General features: G+C 48.1%; 2 protein-coding genes across 5 annotated transcripts in view; one reads left to right on the forward strand and one right to left on the reverse strand.

Moving 5' to 3' along the window:
- The window catches only part of Rusc2 (RUN and SH3 domain containing 2), a 53,507-nt gene extending 34,836 nt beyond the window's left edge, over nucleotides 1–18,671 (forward strand). For 2 of the 3 annotated variants that reach the window (XM_090330209.1, XM_090330208.1), the window contains 11 exons: nucleotides 5,015–7,105; nucleotides 11,948–12,589; nucleotides 12,812–12,997; nucleotides 13,170–13,310; nucleotides 15,128–15,204; nucleotides 15,411–15,585; nucleotides 15,678–15,783; nucleotides 16,419–16,465; nucleotides 16,851–17,673; nucleotides 17,761–17,898; nucleotides 17,982–18,671. In XM_090330209.1, the coding sequence (XP_090186335.1) occupies nucleotides 5,107–7,105; nucleotides 11,948–12,589; nucleotides 12,812–12,997; nucleotides 13,170–13,310; nucleotides 15,128–15,204; nucleotides 15,411–15,585; nucleotides 15,678–15,783; nucleotides 16,419–16,465; nucleotides 16,851–17,673; nucleotides 17,761–17,898; nucleotides 17,982–18,183 (4,536 nt within the window). In that variant the 5' untranslated portion in view covers nucleotides 5,015–5,106 and the 3' untranslated portion in view covers nucleotides 18,184–18,671. The remainder of the gene's footprint in view (nucleotides 1–5,014; nucleotides 7,106–11,947; nucleotides 12,590–12,811; nucleotides 12,998–13,169; nucleotides 13,311–15,127; nucleotides 15,205–15,410; nucleotides 15,586–15,677; nucleotides 15,784–16,418; nucleotides 16,466–16,850; nucleotides 17,674–17,760; nucleotides 17,899–17,981) is intronic. The other variant, XM_090330210.1, reaches the window with a different exon arrangement.
- On the reverse strand, nucleotides 18,622–20,786 carry Cimip2b (ciliary microtubule inner protein 2B). 2 transcript variants are annotated; one of them, XM_090330211.1, is made up of 6 exons: nucleotides 20,656–20,786; nucleotides 20,098–20,321; nucleotides 19,823–20,010; nucleotides 19,660–19,711; nucleotides 19,388–19,602; nucleotides 18,622–19,129 (listed from the first exon to the last, which is right to left on the reverse strand). In XM_090330211.1, the coding sequence occupies exons 1-6, from the start codon at nucleotides 20,709–20,711 to the stop codon at nucleotides 18,992–18,994; spliced, it is 873 nt and encodes a 290-aa protein (XP_090186337.1). In that variant the 5' UTR covers nucleotides 20,712–20,786; the 3' UTR covers nucleotides 18,622–18,991. The 2 variants fall into 2 exon arrangements, with proteins under 2 accessions (XP_090186337.1, XP_090186339.1); XM_090330213.1 differs by having other exon boundaries at nucleotides 18,975–19,129; nucleotides 19,388–19,585.
- Between the last annotated feature and the right edge of the window lie 5,534 nt (nucleotides 20,787–26,320).

Raw genomic sequence — 26,320 nt, forward strand, 5'->3', positions numbered from 1 at the left:
CAACAATTGCTCTTATAAACCTTAATCTTTTTTGGCAGAAGTTGTACACAATAGCCACCCTGAGGTAAATTTACATATCAGAAAAGTTATCATTTTTATTATGTTTACCATGGGATCATAATCCTGAAAGGAGCTCCATAGACAGTACGCAGTTGCCATCCATTCCCCAACACTAAGAAACTACTAGTAGACTCCCATGTCAGTAGATTATCTGTTCTGTACATTTCATATTAGTACTACAATGTTGTCTTTCATTTAACATAATCTTTACAGTTCAAGTTGTAGCATGTCTTAGCACTTCATGTGTTTTATTGCCAAATACTGTTTCATTGCACAAATATATCACATTTATCTGTTCATTAATTGATGGGTATTTGGATTATACCCACTTTTTTATTACTATGGATATGCTGATGCTTTTGTATGTTATTTTTCTTGAGTATAAACAAAGAAGTACAATTGCTTCATCTCATAATAGCTGTGATTAACTTAAAAAGAAACCTTTTACTTGTAGTACTGAGATTTGAACTCAGACCTTGCTTGCTTGCTTGGCCGGTGCTTTACTATTTGAACTTTGCCTCTAGCCCTGCTGTGTTTAAAGTCAGAAGAACTGTTAAATCATTTTCCCATAATGATTGTGCCATTTACATTGCCCTCAGCAGTGTTTGAGGGCTCCAATTTCTTCATATCATTATTGTGAACACTTGTTACTTGTTTCTGTCTCTTTCCCTCTCCCTTCCCCCTTCTTCTCTCCCTCTCTCTTCCCTCCTCCCTCCCTCCTTCCCTCTCTCTCCTTCCCTTTCTCCCTCTGCCCCCTCCCCCTCTCTTTCCTCTCTCCCTCACACCTCCTTCTCTCTCATTCCCTCTCTCTTTCACTCTGTCCTGTGGCCTGAACTCAGGGCCTGGGCACTGTCCCTGAGCTCTTTTGCTCAAGGCTACCACTCTACTACTGGAGCCACAGCTCCACTTCTGGTTTTCTGGTAGTTAATTAGAAATAAGAGTCTTATTACTTTCCTTCCCAGGCTAGCTTTGAGCCATGATTCTCAGCTTCCTGAGTAGCCAAGATTCTAGTCTTGAACCAATAGTACTTGGCAGCTTTTTACTTTCTTACTATTATCCATTGAAACACAAAGTGGTGTTGGGAATGTGGCTTAGTGGTAGAGTGCTTGCCCAACATGCATGAAGCCCTGGGTTCAATTCCTCAGTACTACAGAAACAGAAAAAGCCAGAAGGGCACAGCAGCTCAAGTGATAGAGAACTAGTCTTGAGCAAAAGAAGCTCACAGACAGTGCTCAGGCCCTAAATTCAAGAAAGAGAGAGAGAGAAAGAGAGAGAGAGAGAGAGAGAGAGAGAGAGAGAGAGAGAGAGAGAGAGAGAGAGAGAGGGAGAGAGAGAGAGAGGAATGAAGGAAGGAAGGAGACAAATAGACACAGTGTCTGATTTTGTGGAGTCCACTTATCTATTCTTTTCCTTTCTTTGTGTTTTTGGTGTCATAGTTTAGATATCACTTAATCCAAGATAACAAAAATTTACTCTTCAGTTTTCTTTTTCTTTCCTTTCCTTTTTTTTTTCTTTTTTGTGCTGGTCGTGGAACTTTAACTCAAGGCATGCGCACTGTCCCTGAGCTGCTTTGGCTCAAACCTAGTGCCTTTTACTGGGCACTAGCACAGTGCCTAGCACCATTCCAACCTTTTCTGAGTAGTTTATCGGTTATAACATTTTCCCTCCTCGTACCAGTGACTCATACCTGTAATCCTAGCAACTTGGGAGACTGAGATCTGAGATTCATAATTAAAAGTTCTGCCCAGCAGTAGATTCTGAGACTGTATCATCAGTTATAACCAAAAGGCTAGAAGTGGAGCTGTCACTCAAGTGGCAGAATGCTAGCCTGAGCAAAAAAAGTCACAGGTGTTGGGCTGCCAGAAGCTCATTCCTGTAACCCTAGCTACTCAGGAAGCTGAGATCTGAGGATTACAGTTGAAAGCCAACCTGGGCACAAAAGTCTGTGAGACTCTTTATCTCCAGTTAACTTCCAGAAAACCAAAAGTGGCACTGTGGCTCAACTAGTAGAGCACTATAAAGAGCTCAGGGACAGTGCCTTGGCCAAGAGTTCAAGCCCTACAACTGACCAAAAAAAAAAAAAAAACGAGTCTCATAGACCTTCCTGCCTAAGCTGGCTTTGAGCCATGGCCTCTATTTTCTTCTATAACCTTAATCTTAGCTATTGTTTAGTTTCACCCCAATCAATGCCCAAGGGCTTGAAAATTCGACAAAAAAGAAATTCACCTTCCTCTCTGAAAGGATGGAGTAAGAAGGACTGTAAATACTTGTTTCTTAATTTGAATGTGATTTAACAGATATATTTTAATATAATTACCCCTCACATGCATATTTCTTAAACATTTGCATTTTTAATATACTTGAGCATATTTATGGAATTTGTATAGCTTTTTACTAAACATGAAGAGCTATTTCCCTTCTTTTTCATTACTTAAAAAAAATTTTTTATCGTCAGTATATTAAGGGGTTATAGCTACATAGGTCGGGTAAAGAGTAATACATTTGTTTTTGGACAATGTCACCTTCCATCACTAAATCAGTTAAATTTTAAGAAATGAGTGGTATTATGCCTGGCACCAGTGGCTTATACTTGTAATCCTAGCAAAGCAGGCTGAAATCTGATGATCAAGGTTCGAAGCCAACTAAGCAGGAATGTCTGTGAGACTTGTCTGTGAGATTCATATTTCCAATTAACCATTTAAAAAAAGGTGGAAATGGAGATGTGACTCAAGTGTTAGCCTTTAACAAAAAAAAAAATTAAGGACAGTGCCCAGACACTGAGTTCAAGCCCCAGCCCCAGGTCCAATACACAGGGTGTTAAAGGGTTCAGTTAAGTGACAAATAACATCAAATATGGAGGATTTAGACTCAGAGAAGGTAGAAAGAATATAATAAAAATAGAAAGGGAAAGCAGCTAGATGAGGAAATTAGGAGAAATTAGACCTGAGGATCTTTTTTTTTTTTTTTTTTTTTTTGCCAGTCCTAGGGTTTGAACTCAGGGCCTGGGCACTGTCCTCGAACACTTTTTACTCAAGGCTATTGCTCTGCCACTTGAGCCACAGTGCCACTTCTAGCTTTTTCTGTGTATGTAGTACCAAGGTATCAAAACCAGGGCTTCATGCATGCTAGGCAAACACTCTACCACTAGGTTACACTCCCAGCCCCTGACCCAAGTATTCTTTAAGGAAGTAAAGGATATTAGGACTCGGAATTTGAAAGACTAGGAGATTAAAGTCGTGAGATCTGGATTGAGTGGTAGAGCCTCAGCTTTGAGCTAAAAAAGGCCATGTGAAGAACTTAAGGCCCATCATTCAAACCCCAATATTAGCAAGAAGAAGAACTTGAATAGGCCACTCTATCACAGCATGGCCAGAAAACTAAAGAAGCTTAGAACTTACTTGTGTCCTCAGAGGCCATGTAACTAAATAAGAGAGAAGTAAAATGTATAAAGAGAAGGTTTTCTAGGGCATTATATAGTGAAGGTTCTTGGCTAAAAACTAGGTAGAACTGGTGTGTTTCAGGAGATTCTGAACCCTGAGCTAGACAAATGTTTGTCAGTCAGGTCTTGTGTAAGCATGTGATAGAGTGACACACAAGCGATAAATAGCCCCACCCCCAGGGAGGAGCTGTTGACATGTCATACTTCCCCTGCCACTCAGCTTGCATTCTAGAAGCTCCAGAACAATTGTAAGTTAGGAAGAGCACAGAGCCCACAATCATCACAGAGGAGCGAGCATTCTGGGTTATGGGAGGGGAAGGAAGGCAGAGGTGGTAGTCACCTAGTCAAATGATACATTTAAGAATATATTTCAGCCCGGCATGGTGGCTCACGCCTGTAATCATAGCTACTCAGGAGGCTGAGATCTGAGGATCACAGTTCAAAGCCGCCCAGGCAGAAAAGTCCTTGAGACTCTTATCTCCAATTAACCACCAGAAAACTGGAAGTGGTACCTGGTTCAAGGGGTAGAGAAGGAGGAGCCTTGAGCGGTTGAGCTCAGAGACAATGCCCAGGCCCAGAGTTCAAGTCTCATAACCAAAAAAGAAAAAAAATGTATGCCTTGGGCTAGTTTGGCCTAGTGGTAGTGCTTGTCTAGCATGCATGAAAACTCAGGTTCAATTCCTCAGTACCACATACATAGAAAAAGCTGGAAGTAGTGCTGTGGCTCAAGTGGTAGAACTCTGGCCTTGAGAAAACTCAAGGACAGTGCTTAGGTCCTGAGCTCAAGCCCAGGACTAGCAAAAATTTATACATTTCTTGGCCAGGTGCTTGGTGGCTCATGCGTATAATCCCAGCTACCCAGGAAGCTTAGATCTAAGGGTTGAAAATCAGAAGCGATCTGAGCAGAAAAGTCTGTGGGACTCTTATTGCAATTAACCACCAAAAAAAAGACCAAAATGGAGCTATGGCTCAAAGAGTGCCAGCCTTGAACAAAAAAATCTCAAGGACAGGGCCCAGGCCTCGAGTTACAGCCCAGGACTGGCATATAAAAAAGAAAAAGAAGAAAACATTTCTTACAAAATGCTAGCTTGTTTCATATTTCATGAACTATTAGTCATATTTTTCCCACGTCTATGAACTTGCAAGCTGTGTCTGTATGTAGTGTCTCTTTTCATTCTGTGCATAAGATCCTTTTCAGACTCCTAGATGATTCTTCTTACATCACTTTTTTAGTGTTGTTGTTGTACTCGGACTTAGCCGTAGTCTATAGCCAAGGAAAAGGTCCTTGAAAAAGAAGGGGAAAGTACTGTCACTGAGAACACCAGTCCTGCATATGTGACATTAAAAGAGTCTGGCCTCGGGACCTGGACCTACGCTATGCTGAATCCCCTCCTGTGCTGGCAGCCTTTTTCCCTTTTGGATGCCTCTTCACCTGGAAATGCTGGGTGGAGGGGCACACGTCCTTGGCTTCCAGGGAGGTGACATTAGGTTCCCTTTCTTTCCCTCTCTTTCCAGGTGCCAAGTTCTCCTGATGAAATGCGTTCTTCCCCACTGGGCTTTGGGGGCAGTGTCTGGTGCTGTTGACGCCCTTGTTCGAACTTTCCAAAATGGATAGTCCCCCAAAACTGACTGGAGAGACGCTCATCGTGCACCACATCCCCTTAGTGCACTGCCAAGTCCCAGACAGGCAGTGCTGTGGAGGAGCGAATGGAGGAAGTGGGGGCACAAGACCCAATCCATTCTGCCCACCTGAGCTGGGCATCACCCACCCTGACCAAGACCTGGGACAAGCTGACTCCCTTCTGTACAGCAGTCTGCACTCTGGTCCAGGAGTATCTACTCGATCAGCAGACAGCACCAAGAGTAGGGGGCGAGAGGGAAGAGGCCCTGGGGCCATCAAACGACACAATCCCTTCTTGCTGCAAGAGGGTGTGAGTGAGCCAGGACTTAACGACCTGTATGATGATTGCATTGGTGACAGTGCCACCCAGCAATCCTTCCACCTACACAGTGCCAGCCAGCCCTCCTTCCACCTGTCTTCTTTTCAGCTGCTACCCTCTGGCCCTGGACTGGGCAGGCCATGGGGGCCAACACGCAGTCGGGCTGGAGTGGTAGAGGGGCAGGAACAGGAGCCAGTAACATCTGTGGATATCCAGCAATGTGGTAGCAGCCACTGCTGCCGGCCAGAGATGGAAGCGGAGACCATGGAGCTAGATGAGTGTGGGGGACCTGGCGGGAGTGGCAGTGGAGGCGGTGCCAGTGATACCTCTGGCTTCTCATTTGACCAGGAGTGGAAGCTCAGTTCAGACGAATCTCCAAGGAACCCTGGACTCGCTGGCTCAGGGGCACAGCACTGCCGCTGCAGCAGCACATCCAGTCAGTCCGAGGCTGCTGACCAGTCCATGGGCTATGTCAGCGACTCCTCCTGCAACAGTTCAGATGGTGTGCTTGTCACCTTCAGCACCCTCTACAACAAGCTGCACGGCAGCTCCCGAGCCAATCTCAACTCCGCCCCACAGTCCTGCAGCGACTCCTCATTCTGCAGCCACTCAGACCCTGGCGCCTTCTACCTGGACCTGCAGCCCTCTCCAGCTGAGTCAAAAATGTCTTGTGAGTCCCACCACCCAGAAAGTGGAGACAGGGAAGGAGGCTATGGTTGTCCTCATGCCTCATCTCCCGAGCTTGATGCCAACTGCAACTCCTACCGCCCACACTGTGAGCCCTGCCCCGCAGTGGCTGACCTCACAGCCTGCTTCCAGAGCCAGGCCCGTCTTGTTGTGGCCACACAAAATTACTATAAACTTGTCACCTGTGACCTGTCCTCCCAGTCATCCCCAAGCCCTGCTGGCTCGTCCATTACCAGCTGCTCTGAAGAACACACCAAGATAAGTCCCCCTCCAGGTGCCAGCCCAGACCCAGGCCCCAGCCAACCCTCAGAGTATTACCTCTTCCAGAAGCCAGAAGTCCAGCCAGAGGAACAGGAAGTTGTGGGCTCCGCAACAGAAGCAGCAGCAGCAGCGGTGGCCCCCGCCGTGCTTGAGGGGCAGGTGTACACAAATACGGCCCCCCCCAACCTCAGCACTGGTCGGCAGCGCTCCCGCAGCTATGATCGCAGCCTGGAGCGCAGTCCTCCTGTCCGCCTGGGCTCCCTGGAACGCATGCTGAGTTGCCCAGTGCGCTTGAGTGAGGGCCCTGCAGTCCTGGCTGGGCCTAGCTCCCCACCCAAGAGGGTCACCTCCTTTGCTGAGCTGGCCAAAGGCCGGAAGAAAGCTACAAGCTCTGGCTCCCCACAACTTCGGGGGAGCATTGGAGACTCCTCTCAGGAGTTCTCACCCATCCAAGAAGCCCAGCAAGATAAGGCGGGCCCACTGAATGAAGGCACTCGCTGTAGTCATAGCCTACCCCCCATGCCCTTGGGGCCCAGCCTAGACCTACTTGGCCCAGAGCCCTGGTCCACGCAAGTCTATCAGGGACCTCATTCCAGTGAGATGCCACCTACTGGCATCAGAGCTGCTGGGCAAGGCCCCTTGATGGATCCAGGGCCAGCTCTCCCAGGGATCCCAGCCAACAGCCATACCCAGAGGGACGCAAGAGCTAGAGCTGACGGTAAGGAACTTGGAAGCTGGAGAATACCATGACACATGGATGGCATCCTCCATGATAGATCCCTGCAATTAGGAGTTCCTCAGACTAGACCCATTACCTTACCCGCCCAGAGCATGCAGTGCCCTTTAGTGGGGGTAGGGTAGGAGGTATGCCAAAAAGATCAAATTGGCAGGACTCAGAGCCTGATGTAATTTAAACAAAAGACTCACAAAACTTGATTCTGAACCTAGATGGCTGGAAAGATGAATAGGGATCATAAACATAGAAGTAGATTTATAGAAAGGACACAGCGTGTGTTACATTTGAGACATTAAGGAATCTGTGGTGTTCAGCAGACCACCAAGGGATATATCCAACAGGAAAATCACATTGGTTGGGAGTAGAGTTCATTCTTTGTCCAGTAATTATAACTACATGGCTTTCTGCCTGAGATCCAAGCTGGATGCAATGAACCACATCCACCTATAGGCCCACCTACTAGGGAAATTAAGGTAGAACTGCTCCATCCCAGACGTTGATGTCGGCCTGGACTGTCTCAAAAAACAAAGCTGGCATCAGTGGCTCCCGCCTGTAATCCTAGCTACTCAGGAGGCTGAGATCCTCAGATCTCAGTTCAAAGCCAGCCCAGGCAGGAAAGCCTATGGGACCTTAAGCTCCAATTACTAAAAATTGGAAGTGGAGCTGTGATTCAAAAAGGCTCAAGGGACAAAGCTGTGAGCCAAAAAGCTCAAGGACAGTGCCTAAGCCCTGAGTTCAAGCCCCAGGACTGGCACAGAAAAAAACAATTTTTTTTTGAGAGAGTAAAAGAAATAAATCTGACCCTTGACCCTTTAGCTTCAAGTAGCCTCTCTAGGCCTACTTTTTCCCTGTTGGTTTTTATTACATTTTAAACAATTATTTTGTAGTAGGCTCTCTGCTAAGTTGGTGCTAATGGTAGATCATCAGAGTTCTCAACTAAAAATAGAAACTGAAAGGGAACCATCACTCGGTGTGTGTGTGTGTGTGTGTGTGTGTGTGTGTGTGTGTGTGTGTGTACATGTATGTGTGTTTGCAGCTAACGGGGCTTCACTCAGGGCCTCACACTCTTGCTTAAATTTTTTCTGCTCAAGTCAGAAACTGCAAGTGCACCAGTTTGGCTTAGCTATTTGGGATGGGATGGAATCTTCAAAGGATTGTAATCAGGGAAGTGACTGTGTTGTTACTTTGATATTTTTTGTTTGCTTACTGCCATGTTTTGACTTATGTTTTAGAAGCTTACTGATGATTTGGATAGAAGATGGACTAGAAGAGATGTCTCTCTAGAGTTAGGAGAGACCATCATGTAGGTTGGAAATTCATTGGAATAAGAGCATAGTAGTTGTAGCTGGGTACAATCCTAGCCGCTCAGGAGACTGAGGTCTGAAGATTGTAGTTCAGACTCAGCCCAGGCAGGACAGTCCATAAGACTGTTCTCTTCAAAAAACTACCAAAAAGCCAGCAGTGGACTTAGGTGGTAGAGCTCAGCCTTGAGCTGAAAAGCCAAGGGACAGCACCCAGACCCTGAGTTCAAGCCTCATGACCCCCCCCACACACACACACACACAAAATGGAAGCTATACCCCAAAGGGCTTGAAGGGCTGAAGGGAAATGTGAGGTAAAACAGAGGCAAAAGTTCCCCACAGCTTAGGTTAGATCTGTTGACTTCTCAAAAAAAAAAAAAAGAAAGAAAAGATTTGGGGCCAGGAGCATAGCCTAGTGGTAGAGTGCCGGCCTAGCATGCACAAAGCCTTTGGGATGATTCCTTGATACCACATACTCAGAAAAAGCCAGAAGTGGTGCTGTGGCTCAGTGGCAGAGTGTAGGCCTTGAGCAAAAAGTGTCCAAGGACAGTGCCTGAGTTCAAGCAGGCACTGGCAGGAGGTGGGTACCAGTGACTTTTACTATAATCCTGGCTGCTTCAAATCCTGCCTTGAGAAAGCCCTGAGTTCAAGCCTCAGGACTGGCAAAAAAAAAAAAAAAGTTTTAATAAGAACATAAGTGCAAGCTGGACAACAGGAACTACAGTAACTCACACCTGTAATCACACCAGGCTGAAATCAGGATTGTGATCTGAAGCTAGCCAGCCTGGGTAGGAAAGTCCATGGGACTGATCACCAATTAACTACCAGACGTGCCACAAGTAGAATTGGTCACTCAAATGGCAGAGTACTAGTCTTGAGCAAAAGAGTATCGGGGATATCCCCAGGCCCTGAGTTCAAGCCCCAGGACTGGTACAGGGTGGGGAAGGGACAGAGGGAGGGAGAGAGAAAAGAGATTCATTCATTTAACTGTTCAGTCCACACTTGTACACACTTTTTACCAAGTCCTATTTTAGGCACTAGATAAACATCAGGGGGTAAAATTTCCTGCTTTTATGGAACTGACATGAGAATAGATAAGAAACACACTGAAAAGGTACTTTCTGATTATGAGTGACTTTCAAAGGGGCCAGGGTGGGTGGAGAAGCCCACTTGGAGGAGTTAGAGCTAATGTCTGAGTGAGGAGATTTCAGGCAGAGTGAATAGGAATGCAAAAGGCCTTGGTGGTAGTATGGTTAGGACACAGTAAGGGAGGATGACAGTGTGCTTTCTAAGCAGTGAGGATAGCAGCAGACCATTGTTTGAAAATCTGAGGACAGGATTCTGAAACACATTTGGTGGCCATCCCTTATGACTCACGAATGTGATTAGATGACGGGTAGAAAAACCAGCCTGGTACCACTTCATGGTCATTTATGTGCAGAGAGAACATTAGCCCCCGAGTCACACTCTGGCTTAGGCACAATTCAGGCTCTGTCTAGTTGTGTGAGTTTGAGAAAATAACTTTGTATCTCTAAATTTGAATGTTTCTGATCTGTCAGGAATACTGATTTCTTCCTTGTAGAATTATTGAGCCACGCCCAGAGTTTTAGGCCCTGTGAACGCTTGTGGTGCCATCTTGTGTCCATCCAGATGTACACAGCATGTGCAGTATTAGTTGGAGCATAGTCCATATACAAACAGTGTCACTGCACAGTGATCTGAACTTTAAGCCCTTGTTTTTGTTTTGTTTTGTTTTTTGTTTGTTTTTTGTCAATCATGGGGCTTGAACTCTGGGTCTAGGCACTGTCCCTAAGCATTCCAGTTCAAGGCTACCACTGTACCATTTGGAGCCACAGTGCCACTTCTGGTTTTCTTGTGGTTAATTGGAGAGGAGTCTCAAGGACTTCCATGCCCAGGCTGGCTTTGAACCGTGATCTTCAGATATCAGCCTCCTGAGTAGCTAGGATTATAGGCCTGAGCCACCAGCACCTGACAATAAGCCCTTGCTTTGAGGTTCATTGACCTAAACAGGTTGGGGGAAAAAGAACAAAAGAGGCCCAGAATTGGAGCACACACTCCTTCCCAGAGACAGCAAACGTAGATTTTCCAATTCCAATGAGAGGATCATGGGATAACAGAAAGGCTGGTTCTAGCTACAAATAAAGAAGTGTTTTTTTTTTTTTAAGGTTTCACATATTTATTTATTTTTATTTCTTTTGCCAGTCCTGAAGCTTGAAGTCAGGGCCTGAGCACTGCTCTTGGGCTTTCTTAAGGTTAGCGCTCTATCACTTTGAGCCATAACGCCATTGCTGGCTTTTTATGAGGATATAGCACCGAGGAATCGAACCTAGGTCTTTGTGCATGCTAGTCAAGTACTCTACCACTAGGCCAAACTACCAACACATTTCCAGCTTTTTCTGTGTATGTGATACCGAGTAATCAAACCTAGGTCTTCATGCATGCTAGGTAAGCACTCTACCTTGAGGCCAAACTCCTGGCCCCCTCAAATATTATTTTCCTGTTTAAAGTGTTCCAAAGCATTTATTGAGTAAAAATGGAATATTTTTTTAAATTGTCAGGATAATGTATAGAAGGGTCACAGTTACATTCATCAGGTAGTAGGTGTATTACGTCTCTCACATTGATACCCCTTCTCATGTTTTTGTCCCCCTTTCCCTCCCCAAACCCCTCCTAATTATCTTGTTTTTCCCCCTTCCCTATTTCAAATAAACAAATAAATGTATGTACAATATATCAGGTAACCAAGTCAGATACAGTAACAACATGAGATTAACTATAAGGGCAAAAAAAGAGAAGAGAAATAACATAGTACATTAAGAACAACAATCACACAAGATAAAGCTCTTGTTTCCATACCCTGCAGTTATTTATTACTGTGCCCATTCTTAAAGTAGCCAAAGAGAAATCGGTTTTTAAAAAAGTTCAGGGAGGGGCCGGGAGTTTGGCCTAGTGGTAGAGTGCTTGCCTACCATGCATGAAGACCCGGGTTCGATTCCTCACTACCACATACATAGAAAAAAGCTGGAAGTGGTGCTGAGGCTCAAATGGTAGAGCTCTAGCCTTGAGAAAGCCCAAGGACAGTGCTCAGGCCCTGAGCTCAAGCCCAGGACTGGCAAAAAAAAAAAGTTCAGGGGCTGGGAGTTTGGCCTAGTGGTAGAGTGCGTGCCTGGCATGCACAAAGACCTGGATCCGATTCCCCAGTACCACATACATAAAAAAAGCTGGAAGTGGTGCTGTGGCTCAAGTGGTAGAGCTCTAGCCTTGAGAAACTCCAAAAGCAGTGCTCATGCCCCTTAGGTCAAGCCCCAGAACTGGCCCCCAAAAAAGGAAATGACAGAAGCGGGGACAATGTATCATTCATGAGCTTGGATTGTTCAGTTCCTACAACCTAGGTCCTATCCATTTTTCCCTGTGTGCATCATCTACTGGGTGCTTTGATAGTTCTTAGGAGTTCCCATGTGACTGTTGCCTTCTGATTACTTTTCCATCCCTGTTGCTACAGGGGGTGGTGCTGAGAGCCGACCCGTCCTTCGATACAGCAAGGAGCAGAGGCCAACCACGCTGCCTATCCAGCCCTTCGTGTTCCAGCACCACTTCCCCAAGCAGCTGACCAAGGCCCGGGCCCTTCATAGCCTCTCCCAGCTCTACAGCCTTTCTGGCTGCAGCCGTGCCCAGCAGCCCACCCTGCTGGCTGCCCCCACAGCTCAAGGCCCAGGCCCAGCTCCTTCAGGGGAGTTGCAGACATCCACTCCCCAAACCATTGGCAGAGGTGCCAGAAAAGCTGGGCCCGAGCCAGAGACCTCACGGCCATCACCGCTGGGAAGCTACTCCCCCATCCGGAGTGCCGGCCCTTTTGGGCCCAGCACTGATTCTTCTGCCTCTACTTCATGCTCCCCTCCTCCAGAGCAGACTACAGCCACAGAAAGCCTACCCCCATGGGGCCACTCCTGCCCTCCAACTGGCCAGCCTGCCACCTCTCAGCAGCCACAAAAGGAGGAGCAGAAGATACTGACCTTGGCTGAGTACCGACTCCATGGCTCAGGAAGCCTGCCACCTCTGGGCTCCTGGAGGTCTGGCATCAGCAGGGCAGAGAGCCTGGCCCGAGGTGGTGGTGAGGGCAACATGGCTTCCAGGCCCAATAATGGTATGAGCTTCATCCTTGGCCCAAGCAGTTTTGCCTCTACCTTTGTTACACTAGAACCTAGGGTCAGAAGTTAAAATGTTTGCATCTTCTTACCAACATCTGTAGATAATATCTATGTTTTCCCTATCCTAGTGGTTTATGTGGGCTGTCAGGTGATGAGAAATTCTGTCTCTTCCTAACTCTTGCTTGTCTGTCTCTTCTGCTGATCTGTTCTGCCTCCAGCTAACCACCTCTCCCCTCAAGCCCTCAAGTGGCGGGAATACAGGAGGAAGAACCCGCTAGGGCCACCTGGTTTGTCAGGGAGCCTAGACCGAAGGCCGCAGGAAGCTCGGCTGGCCCGCAAGAACCCCATCTTTGAGTTTCCTGGTTCCTTCAGTGCTTCCAACCATCTGAACTGCCGGCTGAATGGTGTGTGGGCAAGGCCCCGGTGCACACAGAGCAGGCTCTGCCTCTGCTGGGAAGGGACAGAGAAGGGGTCGGTCCCACAGGCACATGTCTCAAAGATTACAAGGCACTTGGCTGAGCTAAAGCTCTTGGAAAGAAAGTTGCTCAGAATTGATTTTTTTTTTTCTCTTCCTAGGTTACATAGTAAAGCCATTACCACTGACCTGTCCTGACTTCCAAGACCCCTTTTCCTTGACTGAGAAGCCTCCAGCTGAGTTTTGTCTGTCCCCAGATGGTAATGCAGAAGCCATTTCCATTGACCTACTTCAGAAAAAAGGTACGTATAATCTGTAGCCCAGACAAGGGATTCTGCAGTCACTGCCTAGACTCACCTGTTTCCCTACTCTCTAGTCCTCAGATCATTTCCCTGTCTTAAAACTCCAGGCACTGGAGCAGGAGGTAGAAGTTAGTGTACTGTATGAGTGACTGAAAATCACATCATTTATCAGACTCTTAGAATAAGGCCAAAGTCTCTTCTCTTGGTAAGCTGAGTTAGGGAGCAACTGTAACATTAATAAAGCAGTGCCTAAGTGCTCTAGTGGGTGGAAGTGAAGGTACAATAGGACCTAGCAGCTTGAGTCAAGAACCACTCTGTTTAGCAAATAAATGATCACTGAACTAAGAGCAACTACAGGGAGATAGGTGACAAAACAAGTATAACTGTGGGCTAAAGAGCACGATCCTGTGACAGGAAAAAAAGATGAAATTAAAGGTCTGTCCAGAGGCAGAATGAGATTCAAAGCTTAGGGAGTGGTAAGAACCTTGGCATGCAAAGAGCAGCACGGTTTCCAAGATGAGCAAAGAACAGGGAGAGAGGACTTAGGGAAGGAGGAGAGGAGCTTACAGAGCGCTGATATCATTATGTATTTGGGGGCTGCGAAGGTGGCTTACTAGTAGAGTGCTTGCCTAGCATGCATGAAACCCTGAGTTCGATTCCTCAAAACCACATAAACAGAAAAGGCCAAAAGTGGCACTGTGGCTCAGCGTGCTAGCCTTGAGCAAAAGAAGCTCAGGGACCATGCGCAGGCCCTGAGTTCAAGTCTCTGGATTGGCAATAATAATAATAATAATAATAATAGTTATGTATTTTGAAGGGAAAGGAAAGATAAAGGAATTTACAATGGTCCGTGTTTTCTGTGTCAAGAGGAACCAAGGACTTAAAGAATAACAGTTTTTTTAAGCTGGATGCCAGTAGCTTATGCCTGTAATCCTAGCTACTTGGAAGGCTGAGATCTGAAGATCAAGGTTCAAAGCCAACCCAGGCAGGAAAGTCTGTGAGACTCTCTCCAATTAACTACCAAAGCCAAAATTGGAGTTATGGCTCAAGCAGTAGGCAACTAGCCTTGAGCACAAAAGCTCAAGGACAGCACCCAAGCCCTAAGTTCAACACACAACACACACACACACACACACACACACACACACACGGAATAAAGACTTTGCACAGGAACTTGAGGATATAAGAGGTGATATATCCTATAAGGCACAGACCGAAGTATCACCTTAAGTTGTCACCATTATGAAGAATTGGGTTTGTTTGTTCATTTGTGCTTTTGTTTTTGTTTTGCCAGTCCTGGGGCTTGAACTCAGGGCCTGAGCAGTGTCTTTGGGCTTTTTCCTCAAGGTTTGTTCTCTACCATTTGAGCCACAGCACCACTTGTAGCTTTTCTACGTACATGGGTACCAAGGAATCGAACCCGGGTCTTCATGCATGCTAGCTAGGCAAGCACTCTACCACTAGGCCAAACTCCCAGCCCAAGAATTAGGTTTTTCTTTCCCCAGCAACTATCAGTGGCTTGCTTCTCAGAGCAGAGAAGTCTCGTAGTTGGATTGATCCAGGATTGGAATAGGGGAGCTAAGGAGTGTGGAGGTTAGAATCTCAACACTGCTAGGCCTGAAGTGGGTCCAGGCTAGGAGGTGAAGAGAACTGGTGTGAACAGAAAAGGGCCAGGTCTGAAGCCTCTGCAGAGACCAAGGGCAGATGAGGGGACTGCTGCAAGGCAAGGGAGGAACACTTCCTAATCCCCGCCGGGGATCCTCTGCCGGTCACCAAGAACTTGTGTGGGTCCTGTTCCATCACATGCTTCTTTGTAGGACTCATTAAAGCTGTCAACACTGCTGTGGACCTCATTGTGGCTCATTTTGGCACAAGCAGGGATCCTGGCGTAAAGGTAAGCAAGATAATGTGCAGAACTGAGCTTTGCCCTGCAAACCCTCCTCTGATGTGTGCTGTCACCTTCCCTTGTTCTTGTGCATTTCAAACCCTAAATTAACTCAGTGATGGGGGTGGCAAGAAGGGAATAGTGAAGGTCAATGAGGAGAGGACCAAGGTCAGGCTTCTTGTGATTTCCTGAGAACTTCCCTATTGCATCTTCAGGCAAAGCTGGGAAACAGTTCTGTGAGCCCCAATGTAGGCCACCTGGTTCTGAAGTACTTGTGCCCAGCAGTCCAGGCCGTGCTGGAGGACGGGCTCAAGGCCTTTGTATTAGATGTCATCATTGGGCAACGTAAAAACATGCCATGGAGTGTGGTTGAGGCCTCTACACAACTGGGTAAGTGCTGGTTGGCAATATTGGAACTTTGAGCTAAAGTTGGGGTTCCAAACACTGGTTATAGGACCTCCCCAACCCTGTCTTCCTCCTAGGCCCATCTACCAAAGTCCTGCATGGCCTCTACAACAAAGTCAGCCAGTTCCCAGAGCTCACCAGCCATACCATGCGCTTCAACGCCTTCATCCTGGGGCTGCTCAAGTGAGTATGAGAAGAACAGGGGTTCCTGAACCCTCAGGCCCCTGGGCTCCACCTCTCCTTAGAAACCAGCCCCCTTGATTGAGACACAGTGGATCTGCAGGATCCGAGTCAGGCCTTCTTCCATCCAGCTGAAAGCTCTCAGCAGGCAGTGCTTCCCCTCTGAACCCACCACCCCCTGACAGCAGCCACCAACACGCTCTTCTGCTTTTACAAACCTATAACTGGGCCCTGTGGAAATTAATTGGATATCTTTAGTTTCCCTGGGTCTTGTGAGCCCTACTCTTCTCAATTCTGGCTCTGCCTCCAAATCCTGCTTGCAGCCAAATCCACTGTTGTAGTATTCATTCTCGAGCATAGACCGCCATCATCTACTTGGGCCTTGAGCCACCTGGTTCTCACTCAGTGTACTTAGAGTCTCATGCAAAATGATTCCACTGTGGGGAAATGATTGCCTTGTCAGTCACATGTTCACCCCACTCCCCATCTCCTCGCGGACTTTCTTACATGAAGTGAATGTGGTAGAACCCCCTCATAGAGAGGAGAGGGTCATCTCTACTTCCTGTCCGTACCTGTGTCCTTTGTATTATCTGGCTGTAACCATGTAGACTCAACTCTTTCTCACCTATCTCCTACAGCATCCGGTCTCTGGAGTTCTGGTTCAATCACCTCTATAACCATGAAGGTAATGCCCCAAATCTGCTCTTTCAAACTCAATACTGGCCAAATCTCCAAGGGAATCTGTCTTCAGAAGCTAGTGGTGGGGAGGTGGGGAGGCCGCAGGCCTCCATCTTCAAAACTTTGGGCTTCTACACAAGTCCTTTCGTAAGAACTGGGGAGGCAGCAGGGAAGGCCGGAGTCAAGGTGGTCGGAAACCCCAACATCTCTTCTGTAAATTTAGAGCCACCATCACTTTTGGTGGCAGTGTTTCTGCAGGAGTCATTGTAACCATGCATGCGGCCTGCGGCCTGTGCCCCGCGCTCGGTGGCTTGCCTGGGTTGTTTTCTAGTACCTTCCACTTGGGCCAGGCTCTGCTTTTCTGTGTCAGTCAGCTCCTCTCTTTCCCTTAGATATCATCCAGACCCACTACCAGCCATGGGGCTTCCTGAGTGCAGCACACTCCGTGTGCCCTGGCCTCTTTGAGGAGCTGCTGCTGCTGCTACAGCCTCTGGCGCTGCTGCCCTTCAGCCTCGACTTGCTCTTCCAGCACCGGCTGCTGCAGAGCGGCCAGCAGCAGCGGCAGCACAAGGAACTGCTGCGAGTGTCCCAGGACCTGCTGCTCTCGGCCCACTCAACACTGCAGTTGGCCCGGGCTCGGGGCCAGGAGGGCCCTGGAGACATGGCCCCCGGGGAGCGGGTGAAGGGTGTAGGTGCTCCAGCAGGTGGAGAAGAGGATGAAGAAGAGGAGACAGAAGAGGTGGCAGAGGCAGCTGGGGGCACTGGCCATGGCAGGTGGACCCGAGGCGGGCAGACTGGCTGGTGGTACCAGCTCATGCAGAGCTCCCAGGTCTACATCGATGGCTCCACCGAGGGCTCTAGGTTCCCTCGAGGGAGCAGCAACAGCAGCAGTGGCACTGGCAGTGAAAAAAAGAAAGGGGCAGCAAATGGGGGAACTCCCCAGGCTCCCCCGCCCAGAGAGGGGGTAGTGGAGGGGGCTGAGGCCTGCCCTGCCCCTGAGGAGGCCCTTGGGCGGGAGCGGGGTTGGCCCTTCTGGATGGGAAGCCCACCTGACTCTGTGCTGGCCGAGCTGAGGCGCAGTCGAGAGAGGGAGGGGCCCACAGCCCTACCTGCAGAAAACACAGAAGGGACCCCAGAGCCTTCACCTGGGGGCATCAAGTGGGGGCATCTCTTTGGCTCTCGGAAAGCTCAGCGGGAAGCCCGGCCCACGAGCAGGTAAGAGAGCCCACCCCAGGCACGGATAGGACAATTAGAGTCTGGTCTGAGTCAGGACACAGAGACAGCTTGCCTGCTCTCCCCTAGGCTGCCTTCAGACTGGCTGAGCCTGGATAAATCCATGTTCCAGCTAGTGGCACAGACGATGGGTGCCCGTCGGGAGCCTGAGCCCAAGGAAGGCCTTCTGGGGCCATCCTCTCCAGCCTTGGCCCCCAAGCCTCCGTGGTGAGCCTGGGAAGTAGAAAAATTAGGGGGCAGGGTTTGGCTTTTCATGGGGTTTCTCTGACCTCCACGTATTGTTTCTCTAGTGAGGTGCAGGCACTGTGCCACCATCTGGCCACCGGCCCCGGACAGCTGAGCTTCCACAAGGGCGATACCCTCCGAGTGCTGGGGCCAGCAGGAGGAGACTGGCTGCGCTGCAGTCGTGGCCCAGACACTGGCTTGGTGCCTCTGGCTTACGTGACATTAACCCCAACTCCAAGTCCAACCCCTGGAAGCAGCCAAAACTGAGGCCCTGTGCATGCTGGTGGCCTCGGGGACCCTGGTAACCCCCAGACTCAGAGCCTGAGCGCACTTCCCAAGCCCATTAGCTTGGCCACAGAAAGTAGACTGAGAGCTGGGTCCACACCCCCCAGTGCTGGCACCTGCTCCCTGTGCTCAGTATTAATTCCTCCCGTGTACTGCCCAGTGACCTCGTCCACACCTCCACCAGGAAAGGAGGGAAGGGACACGGCACCGGGCTGCCAGGATTTCCATGGACGGGGACAAGCAGGTCCTTGCAGAGCGAAGTGGCCCAGAAGGCTATTTGTAGGGCTTCCTAGGCCAAGTGACCATGAAGATGGGTAGCAGTATTGGGGCTAGATCCCTAAGCCCCCACAAGCTGTAAATAGGCTGTGACCAGTGCCTGGTCATCAGAAGAGGGAGGAGCCCAAACTTCTGTTTGTGTATTTATTTATTTATTTATTACGTCTATTAATAAAAAAGGTGCTCAGCCTCCACACTATTTTCTTGGTGCTGTTGCCCAGCACCTCTTCTTCCCACCTCTTCCTCCCAGCAGAATAACTAAGATAGAGAAAAATGAAAGACGAGCCAGGCACCAGTGACTCGTGCTGTGACTCACACCTGCAATCCTAGCTGTTCAGGAGCTGAGATCTGAAGATCAGGGTTCCAAAGCCAGCCCAGGCAGGAAAGTCCATGAGGCGCATCTCCAGTGAACCACCAAAAGGCTAGAAGTGGAAGCTGTGCCTCTTTTAATGGTAGAGTTCTAGCCTTGAGCAAAAGAGCTAAGAACAGTGCCAGGCCCTAAGTTCAAGCCTTGTTACCAGCACAAAACAAACAAACACAGGAAGAACTTGAAGTCCAGATACCTAAGCCAGGAGCTGCTTCTGAGAGCTGTTGAGGCCCAGGGCATCCTGGGTGAGATGCCCAAATGTGTGGCCAAACTGGAACTTATACCCTGTGTGGCCAAGAGTACCTGTCATTGTAGCCAGTGGTTGAAAAAGCCAGTCAATTCTCAGCCAGTTGCCTGAACTCTAAACTACCCACCAAAATCTGGCCCTAACTCGCCACTGTCAGTCCCTCCGTTTCCCTTTCTAGTGAGAAAAGCTGGATTGCATCATCTGAGACCCCTCCTATATCTACTTGTCTCACCCCCCCACAAACTGCTCCTGCCCACACATTCCCATGCCCACAGCCTCCCTTGGGCTCTTCTCACCTGGCACATAGCCTCCATAGTGGGGCAGAAGACCCGTGTTCTGAAGGTAGGTTCCAGGAAGCGGGGGGAGAGTTGGGGGCTCCTTCTGGGCCCTGTGCCCAGGATGATTTTGCCCAAATTCCTGCAGTGCTTTATTGGTAAGCACTGGGAAGGTGGAGCCAAAGAGGAAGCGCGCACGGGGCACGTAGCCAGTGAAGCCTGGGGGAAGGGGGACACTGAGTCAAGACATCCCCTGGCCTCCCCATGCTATTGCCACCTCCCCCTCCTCTCACCTGACATGAAGAACTTCCGAGGGTCTGTGTCATCCATGGAGTAAGGAGAAACCTATGAGAGAAGGTGACGGAAGAAAGTGGCTTGTCAAGCTCACGACTGGCGGTTGAGCCCCACCTAGATACACAACGCCAAGCACCCTCCAGCCTTCTTGTCTTGTTTCACCTCCTGCCTCTGCTCTGTTTCTTCTGCCTCTGGTTCTCGGTGTTCCTCTGTGTCCTTTCCTTCCTTGTCCTCCTCAGGCGGCTCTTGACTCCCCTGCCACCCATGCTGCTGAGTGAAATCATTCAGAGCCTCAGCCCAGACCTGGCTGCAGTTCTTGGCAAAGATGAACTGGGCCTGAGGGACAAAACCTAGTGGGGAAGGGCCAGGAAGATACATTAGTATTTGAGACATGCTCCAGGCCAGGAACACATATCTGTTCACACCTGTATACAGACCCGTGTACCCCGGGATCATGCTGGAGCTGAGTCTTTGGTGCCCATGCCTGGGAGGCAGCCCCTTCCTGGGAAGTTCAGGAGATCTTAGAGGCCAGATGGGAGGCAGAAGCATGCGGTGGGCCGGAGGCCATGCAATACCAGGAGGGCCTCGAAGTAGCTGGCCAGTCACCTTCCCGTAGGTCTGTCCCATGCTGAACTGCAGTAGTGGACAGTGTCCAGTGTACCTGTCAGATAGGATCCACCCACTTACCTCCAGAACCCTCCACCCCACCATGCCCACCGGCAGCAGCAGAGACTTTAAAGCCCCCATCTTTCCAGACTCTGCTGCAAAATACATTTTCAGCCTGCCCTTGTGGCTGTTAGCTGTTCCCATGGAGAAAACAACACAAAGCTTTGTAGCTGATCTGGCTATCCCGGTCCCTGGCTATTTCCTTTCCATCCAACACCAAATGCACCCTAGCCTCAGGCCTCCAAACCAATAAGTCAACTTGACCCCAAGGGTTTAGGACCCTAGACCCCATTCCGGGACGCCATCAGGAAAGTAAGGAGAGCTCTTACCCCGGGATATAGTGAGGGTTCTGAGGCCTGAGTCCTGGGATGAAGGTACTGGCCATGGCTAACAATTCCTTTGTGTCCTTTCTAGCCTGGCCTGAGCCTCTAGGCTGTGTGTGTACTGCTGTGTCCAGGGCTTCGGGGCAGAGGAAGAGGGCGGGGCTTCTGGGGAGAGAGGAGGAGTGGGAGGGGGAGTGACGGCTGAGCCAGAACAGGCTCCCTGGGTTCTGCCACCCGAGCTGGAAAGCAGCTGGGAGGTATAACATGGCTGTCCCACCCTTCTAGGTGGGAAGTAGAACAAAATTGCTTAAGCCATTCACATACCTTGCTAAGAGCCTTGCCTGGCTGAGCAGGGCTCTCCCCTCTGGTTCCCTTCCTTAAGGAAGAAGCAGGAGTTGCTGAGCTCTGAAGGGAGCCTGATCCCGAAGGAGACACGGTAGGGGTGTGGGGAGAGATCCTAGCTGCCTCTAGGCAGTCACATGAAATTCATCTTCACTTATGTAACAAAGAATTATTTCTTGAGTACCTGCTAAAATCTGGATCATGCACTCAACCCAAGATGCCACGCTCTGCTCAGACCCGGAAAGTGACAGAATGTACACTATGTAGGAGTCAGGAAAACTATGGCTTTGATGCAAATCCAAGCCCCACTGTCCTCACAAATGCAGATACAACTATTTGCCCTCTTCCCTTTGAGGTCCAAATTAACATTTTTCAACTCAAGACTATGAAGCCAGAATGCGTGACACATGGGCAAAAGCACAGACATGAGACAAAGCAGACATGGGCTCATACTCTCTGTGGCCTTGGTGTGAAGCTCAACCTCTTGGAACAGGTGACTTAACTTTCGAACCTCTGAATTCCCTAAATCCTAATGGGAGGGGTACAATCATCTATCTAGTGCATATGAAGGTGCTGAGATGCTGGCTACTGCTACTGACTTTCCTCCCTTATCGCCTCTCAGCCTCTAGCACAAATGGGAGATGAATAAAGGGTTAGAAATTAAGTATTCTTTCTGTATGAATTAAAAGGATGAAGATGAAAAGATAGAGCTGGGGTATAAGACCAGCAAGCAAGTTAGAATTTGTTAAGAAATGACGCAAGCTCTAAGACAAGAGAAGGTACCAACCAGAAGGACCAGATGTCAGACAGTCAGGGAGGATGGTTCGAATTCAGATCTGGGCTTGAGGCAGAAGCTGAATGACCACCTTTCTAAGGCTATGAGAGGCTGTGAGAATCCCTACACTGACTTGTCCAGAATTGTGCAAGAACACTGGGCCCCAGGGAATGCTGCTCTGCCAAGGATGGCCTTGGTAAGTGCCATTTAGAATTAGCAGTCTGCTGGACTTGGCTCACAGTTAAGGCGATCTGCCAGAGAGTGGGAGCTGAGGGGAGGGCCCAGAATAGCAGTGGTGTGTCAAGGTAAACAACCTGGCATTTGGATTCTGTTGGCTGTGCAGTTTCTACCTATTCCCTCCCCCATCTCCCTTTTTCTTCTTGTTATTCTAACCAGGCAGAACTACAAGGAGAATTGGAAAGGCAGAGCCAGTCCCATGCTGGCTGCTGACAGCTAAGCACAGCTAGGACTGTCGGCAGTAGCTGACTTTACCTAGAACTGGGTGGAATCCCAGACAATAAGAGAAAGTACTGAGGGGAAAAAAACTAATTGAAACTCTAGCTTCACTAGACACAGATCTTGACCACATTCATGGAGCCTCGGTTTTCTCATCTGTGAAATGGGAAAACAAGTATTACCCCAGAGCAGGATAAAACTCATTAGATGATGCATAATAAACAATTGTCTCTGTAGCTAGTAAATGTCTCAGTACTAATTAGCTTGATGAGAATAAGAGAAAAGAGAGTCAAAGGCAATAATAAATGTTGCAAACTTGGAGAGAAGAGTATAAAATTGAAAAATGGAGCTCTGTATTGGGGGCCCACACCCACAATCCTTGAGACTTAAGAGGCTGAGATTTGAGAATTAGGTTTGAAGCCAGCCTGGGCAGAAAAGTCTATGAGACCCTTACCTCCAATTAACAGCAAAAACTCAGAAATGGAGCTGTGGCTCAAGTGGGAAATACTGCAGACAAGCAAAAAAAAGGCGAGAAAGTACAAGGACTTGAGTGCATGTTTCAGCACCAGTATGCAACGGTGTGGGGGTCGGGGGGAGGAGAGAAAGAGGGATAACAAGGGAGGGAGGGAGAAAGGAAGGAAGGAACATGGAAAGGTTAAAATTACAGATTAAGATATAGTTTAGTACACAGGTACTAGAACAAGATTTTTCTGCTGAGACCATCATAGCTAAAATCAGGCTATGGATTAAGTTAAAATTGAGGGCTTACAGTCATGGCTCTGTTGTAGAACACTTAGGTGGCTGCACAGGCTCAGTGTCTGATCCCCCAGCACAGAAGGAAGGAGGAAGAAACCAAGAAACGAGAATTGGTCACATTTCTGGTTTGGGAGGAAGCCGTCTCTAGTTGCCTATTGCTATTATTTTCATCCGTGCAATTAGTATTTCTAAGCCCCTGAAGAGAATTCGACTTAGGAAAGGGTCAAGGGTGAGGGGTCCATAGGAATTCTCTCTCATTGCCTCCATCCAGTGGAGGCACAGTTTGTTCCTTCTGGGAGCTGCCACACCCACTGGCCAGGGTTGGGTGTGGCTATGGAAATATTTATAACTGGAGACAGCATCTCATACAAGAGGAAAGTCCACTTAGAAAAGCACCCCACCCACTCTGCGAGGTCTCCAGAATGATAACCCACAGCTTTCTGAGCTGCCTTTGAGCCTGTCCAGGAATCCCTCGGAATTTTTTTTTTTTTTTTTTTTTTTTGTGGGTCATGGGGCTTGAACTCGGCCTGGGCTACTGCCCTACCGCTGGGCCAGGGCATTGTCCTTGAGCTCTTCAGTTCAAGGCTACCACCCTACCCTTGAGCCAAGCCCCACTTCCCGTTTTCTAGAGGTTAATTGGAAATAAGAGTCTCAGGTCCTTTTGTGCCTGGGCTGGCTTCGAACCTTGATCCTCAGATCTCAGCCTCCTGAGTAACTAGGTCTGAGCCACCATGCCCAGCCTTTGCTTGGAAATTTTATACAGATCTCACATCAGCCACTTAATTTTAAGTCAGCCTTGAGGCAAGGATAAATCCCTTCTCTTAGGATGAGTTTTTAAAAATTGTGGGACCTTTGAAACAAATTCTCAAGAGACCATCAACATTTTAAAAAGTAGGAAGAATAAACTTCAAACAAGTATGAGTGCAAAAAAAATTGCATTAAAAGGGAAATCTTAGCGTCTTAGGGGCTTCAGATGGCATAAATCATAGTAGCTTGATGCACATTGTGTCAAGTATTACTTTTGTTTACCATGGTGCTTTCATTTATTTTCTCCCTTCTGTTTCCTTTCCTTCCTGTCTTTTTCTTTCTTCCTCTCTTCCTTTTGTACCATATTGAGGATTGAACTCAGGGTTTTGCATATCTGCCACTTGAGCCACACCCCAGTCCAGGAATAGTTTTCATGAATGCTTCTTGTTACACATTGCAACAAAAGCTAAAGCAGAGCCCATGCCAGATGCTTGTAGTTCTAGCTACTCATGTGGTTGAGATCTAGAGGATCAAGGTTTGAAACCAGCCCAAACAATAAAGTCTGAGAGACTCCATCTCCAATAAACCAGAAAAAATCAGACTCTAGGAGGCATGGCTCAAAGGATAGAGCACCAGCTGTAGGAGAGCAAATCTAACAGCATGATGCCCTGCGTTCAAGCCCAGGGCTGGAGAGGAGAGAGCAAAATGCAAGTACCAGTAATGTGCCATTAACCAAAGATTATGATAACCCAAATCTATGTGTTTATAGTCTAAAGAGGAAGGGAAATATGTGTAGAAATGATCAGAATCCATGGCATTTGAAACAGCAGGGAGAAGAAACATCAGGGTCTTTTCTGGCTTTTCTACATTTATAACATTCTCAAACCCACAAGGATTAACATTCACGTAGAAAGCCTACCAACATAAAAATGTCTCTTTGACAATCGTATTGAGAAATATGTTCACATATCAGTAGCTTTATTAGCTAGCATTAAAGATGACACATTGGAGGACTTCCATACCCAGCCTTCTGGCAGCATAGATGTTGAGAAAATTTCATAATCAGCCTTAAGTAGGTTATTAAGATGTTATTGATCTTACACAAAGGAATCTTTATATTTTTTGAGGGAAATGATGGCTATTTTGAATGCATACAGTTTATACTCCCAGTAAGGCTGTGATTAAAAGAAAAAGGAAACAATGAAGTTTTTTCTGAAAAATTGTGTTGGGTGGGGGACGGATGGAGAAACGAGCCTTTTCTAGAAGTTTCAGTGGGAAGGAGAGCAAGCAGGCATCTGTCCGTGAAGGATGACACCTATCCAAAGCATTGTCTGCTAGGAGCTGGTAGCTCTCACCTGTAATCCTAGCTACTTGGAAGTCTAAGATCTGAGGATCACAGTTCAAAGCTAGCCTGAGCAGGAATCTCTGAGAGACGCTTATCTCCAATTAACTACCAAAAAGCCAGAAGTGGAGACGAAGCTCAAGTAGCGGAGCACCAGCCTTGAATAATTAAAAAGCTGAAGGACAGTGCTCAGGCTGTGTTTAAGCCCCTTTACTGGCACCACTCCCGTCCCAGAGAAAAATGTGTGTCATCCATGTCCGTAAGATTCTGAGAGGTGTGATTACTGGCCATTCCTCCTGGAGATCATCCCATTATGATCATAAACAGTCAACACTGGAAGCAGCTCATGTATGTCCACAAGCCTAGGAGACGTGTCCATTCACAAAGGAATCTTTCAGGAATGTTTTCCTCAATAAAATTACACATATGTGTAAGATATAAAATTATATTATGTATAATTATACATATAATTATATATCATGGGAATAGGGCTGGAGGGATAGCAGCATGCTGGATGCTCCCTGAGAGCATCTCTTGCTTGGTGGTATGATTCCCATAAATATGCACTCTAAGAATGTCTAGGGAAGGCCGAACCCTGAATACTGGCACATGCCAGACCACACCAGAACACACCTGATGAGACCTGATCGGACAGGACCATCAGGACCAGATGGGACAAGGCCAGACGGGACCAGGGTGGATCAGACTGGACTGGACAAAATCGGACAGGACTGGTCCAGACCGGTCAGAACCAGATCAGACTGAACTGGGCCAAACAGGACCAGACTGGATCAGAAGGGACCAGACCCAGCCAGACTGCATGAGACCTGATCAGACCAGAACCATACCAGACCAGATGAGAATGCACGTGCATACACACACACACACACACACACACACACACACACACACACACACACACACACACACACACACATTGAAACACAAAGATAAAAATGCTCAAACGGGCCGAGAGCACAGCCTAATGGTAGAGTGCTCACCTAGCATGCACAAAGCCCTGGGTTCAATTCCTCAGTACCACATACATAGAAAAAGCTGGAAATGGCACTGTGACTCAGTGGCAGAGCACTAGCCTTGAGCAAAAAGTGTCCAAGGACAGTGCCAAGGCCCTGAGTTCAAGCCCAAGACTGGCAAAAAAAAAAAAAAGAAAACACGAATTGGGAAATCTTGGCAAATGGTCACCCCTATCCACAGCAGAAGCTGAAGCTTCCCCTGAAGTGAAACTTCCCTAG

The sequence above is a fragment of the Megascapheus bottae genome, chromosome 3, assembly GCF_031878675.1.
Source record: "Megascapheus bottae isolate mThoBot1 chromosome 3, mThoBot2.hap1, whole genome shotgun sequence".
Lineage (NCBI taxonomy): Eukaryota > Metazoa > Chordata > Mammalia > Rodentia > Geomyidae > Megascapheus > Megascapheus bottae.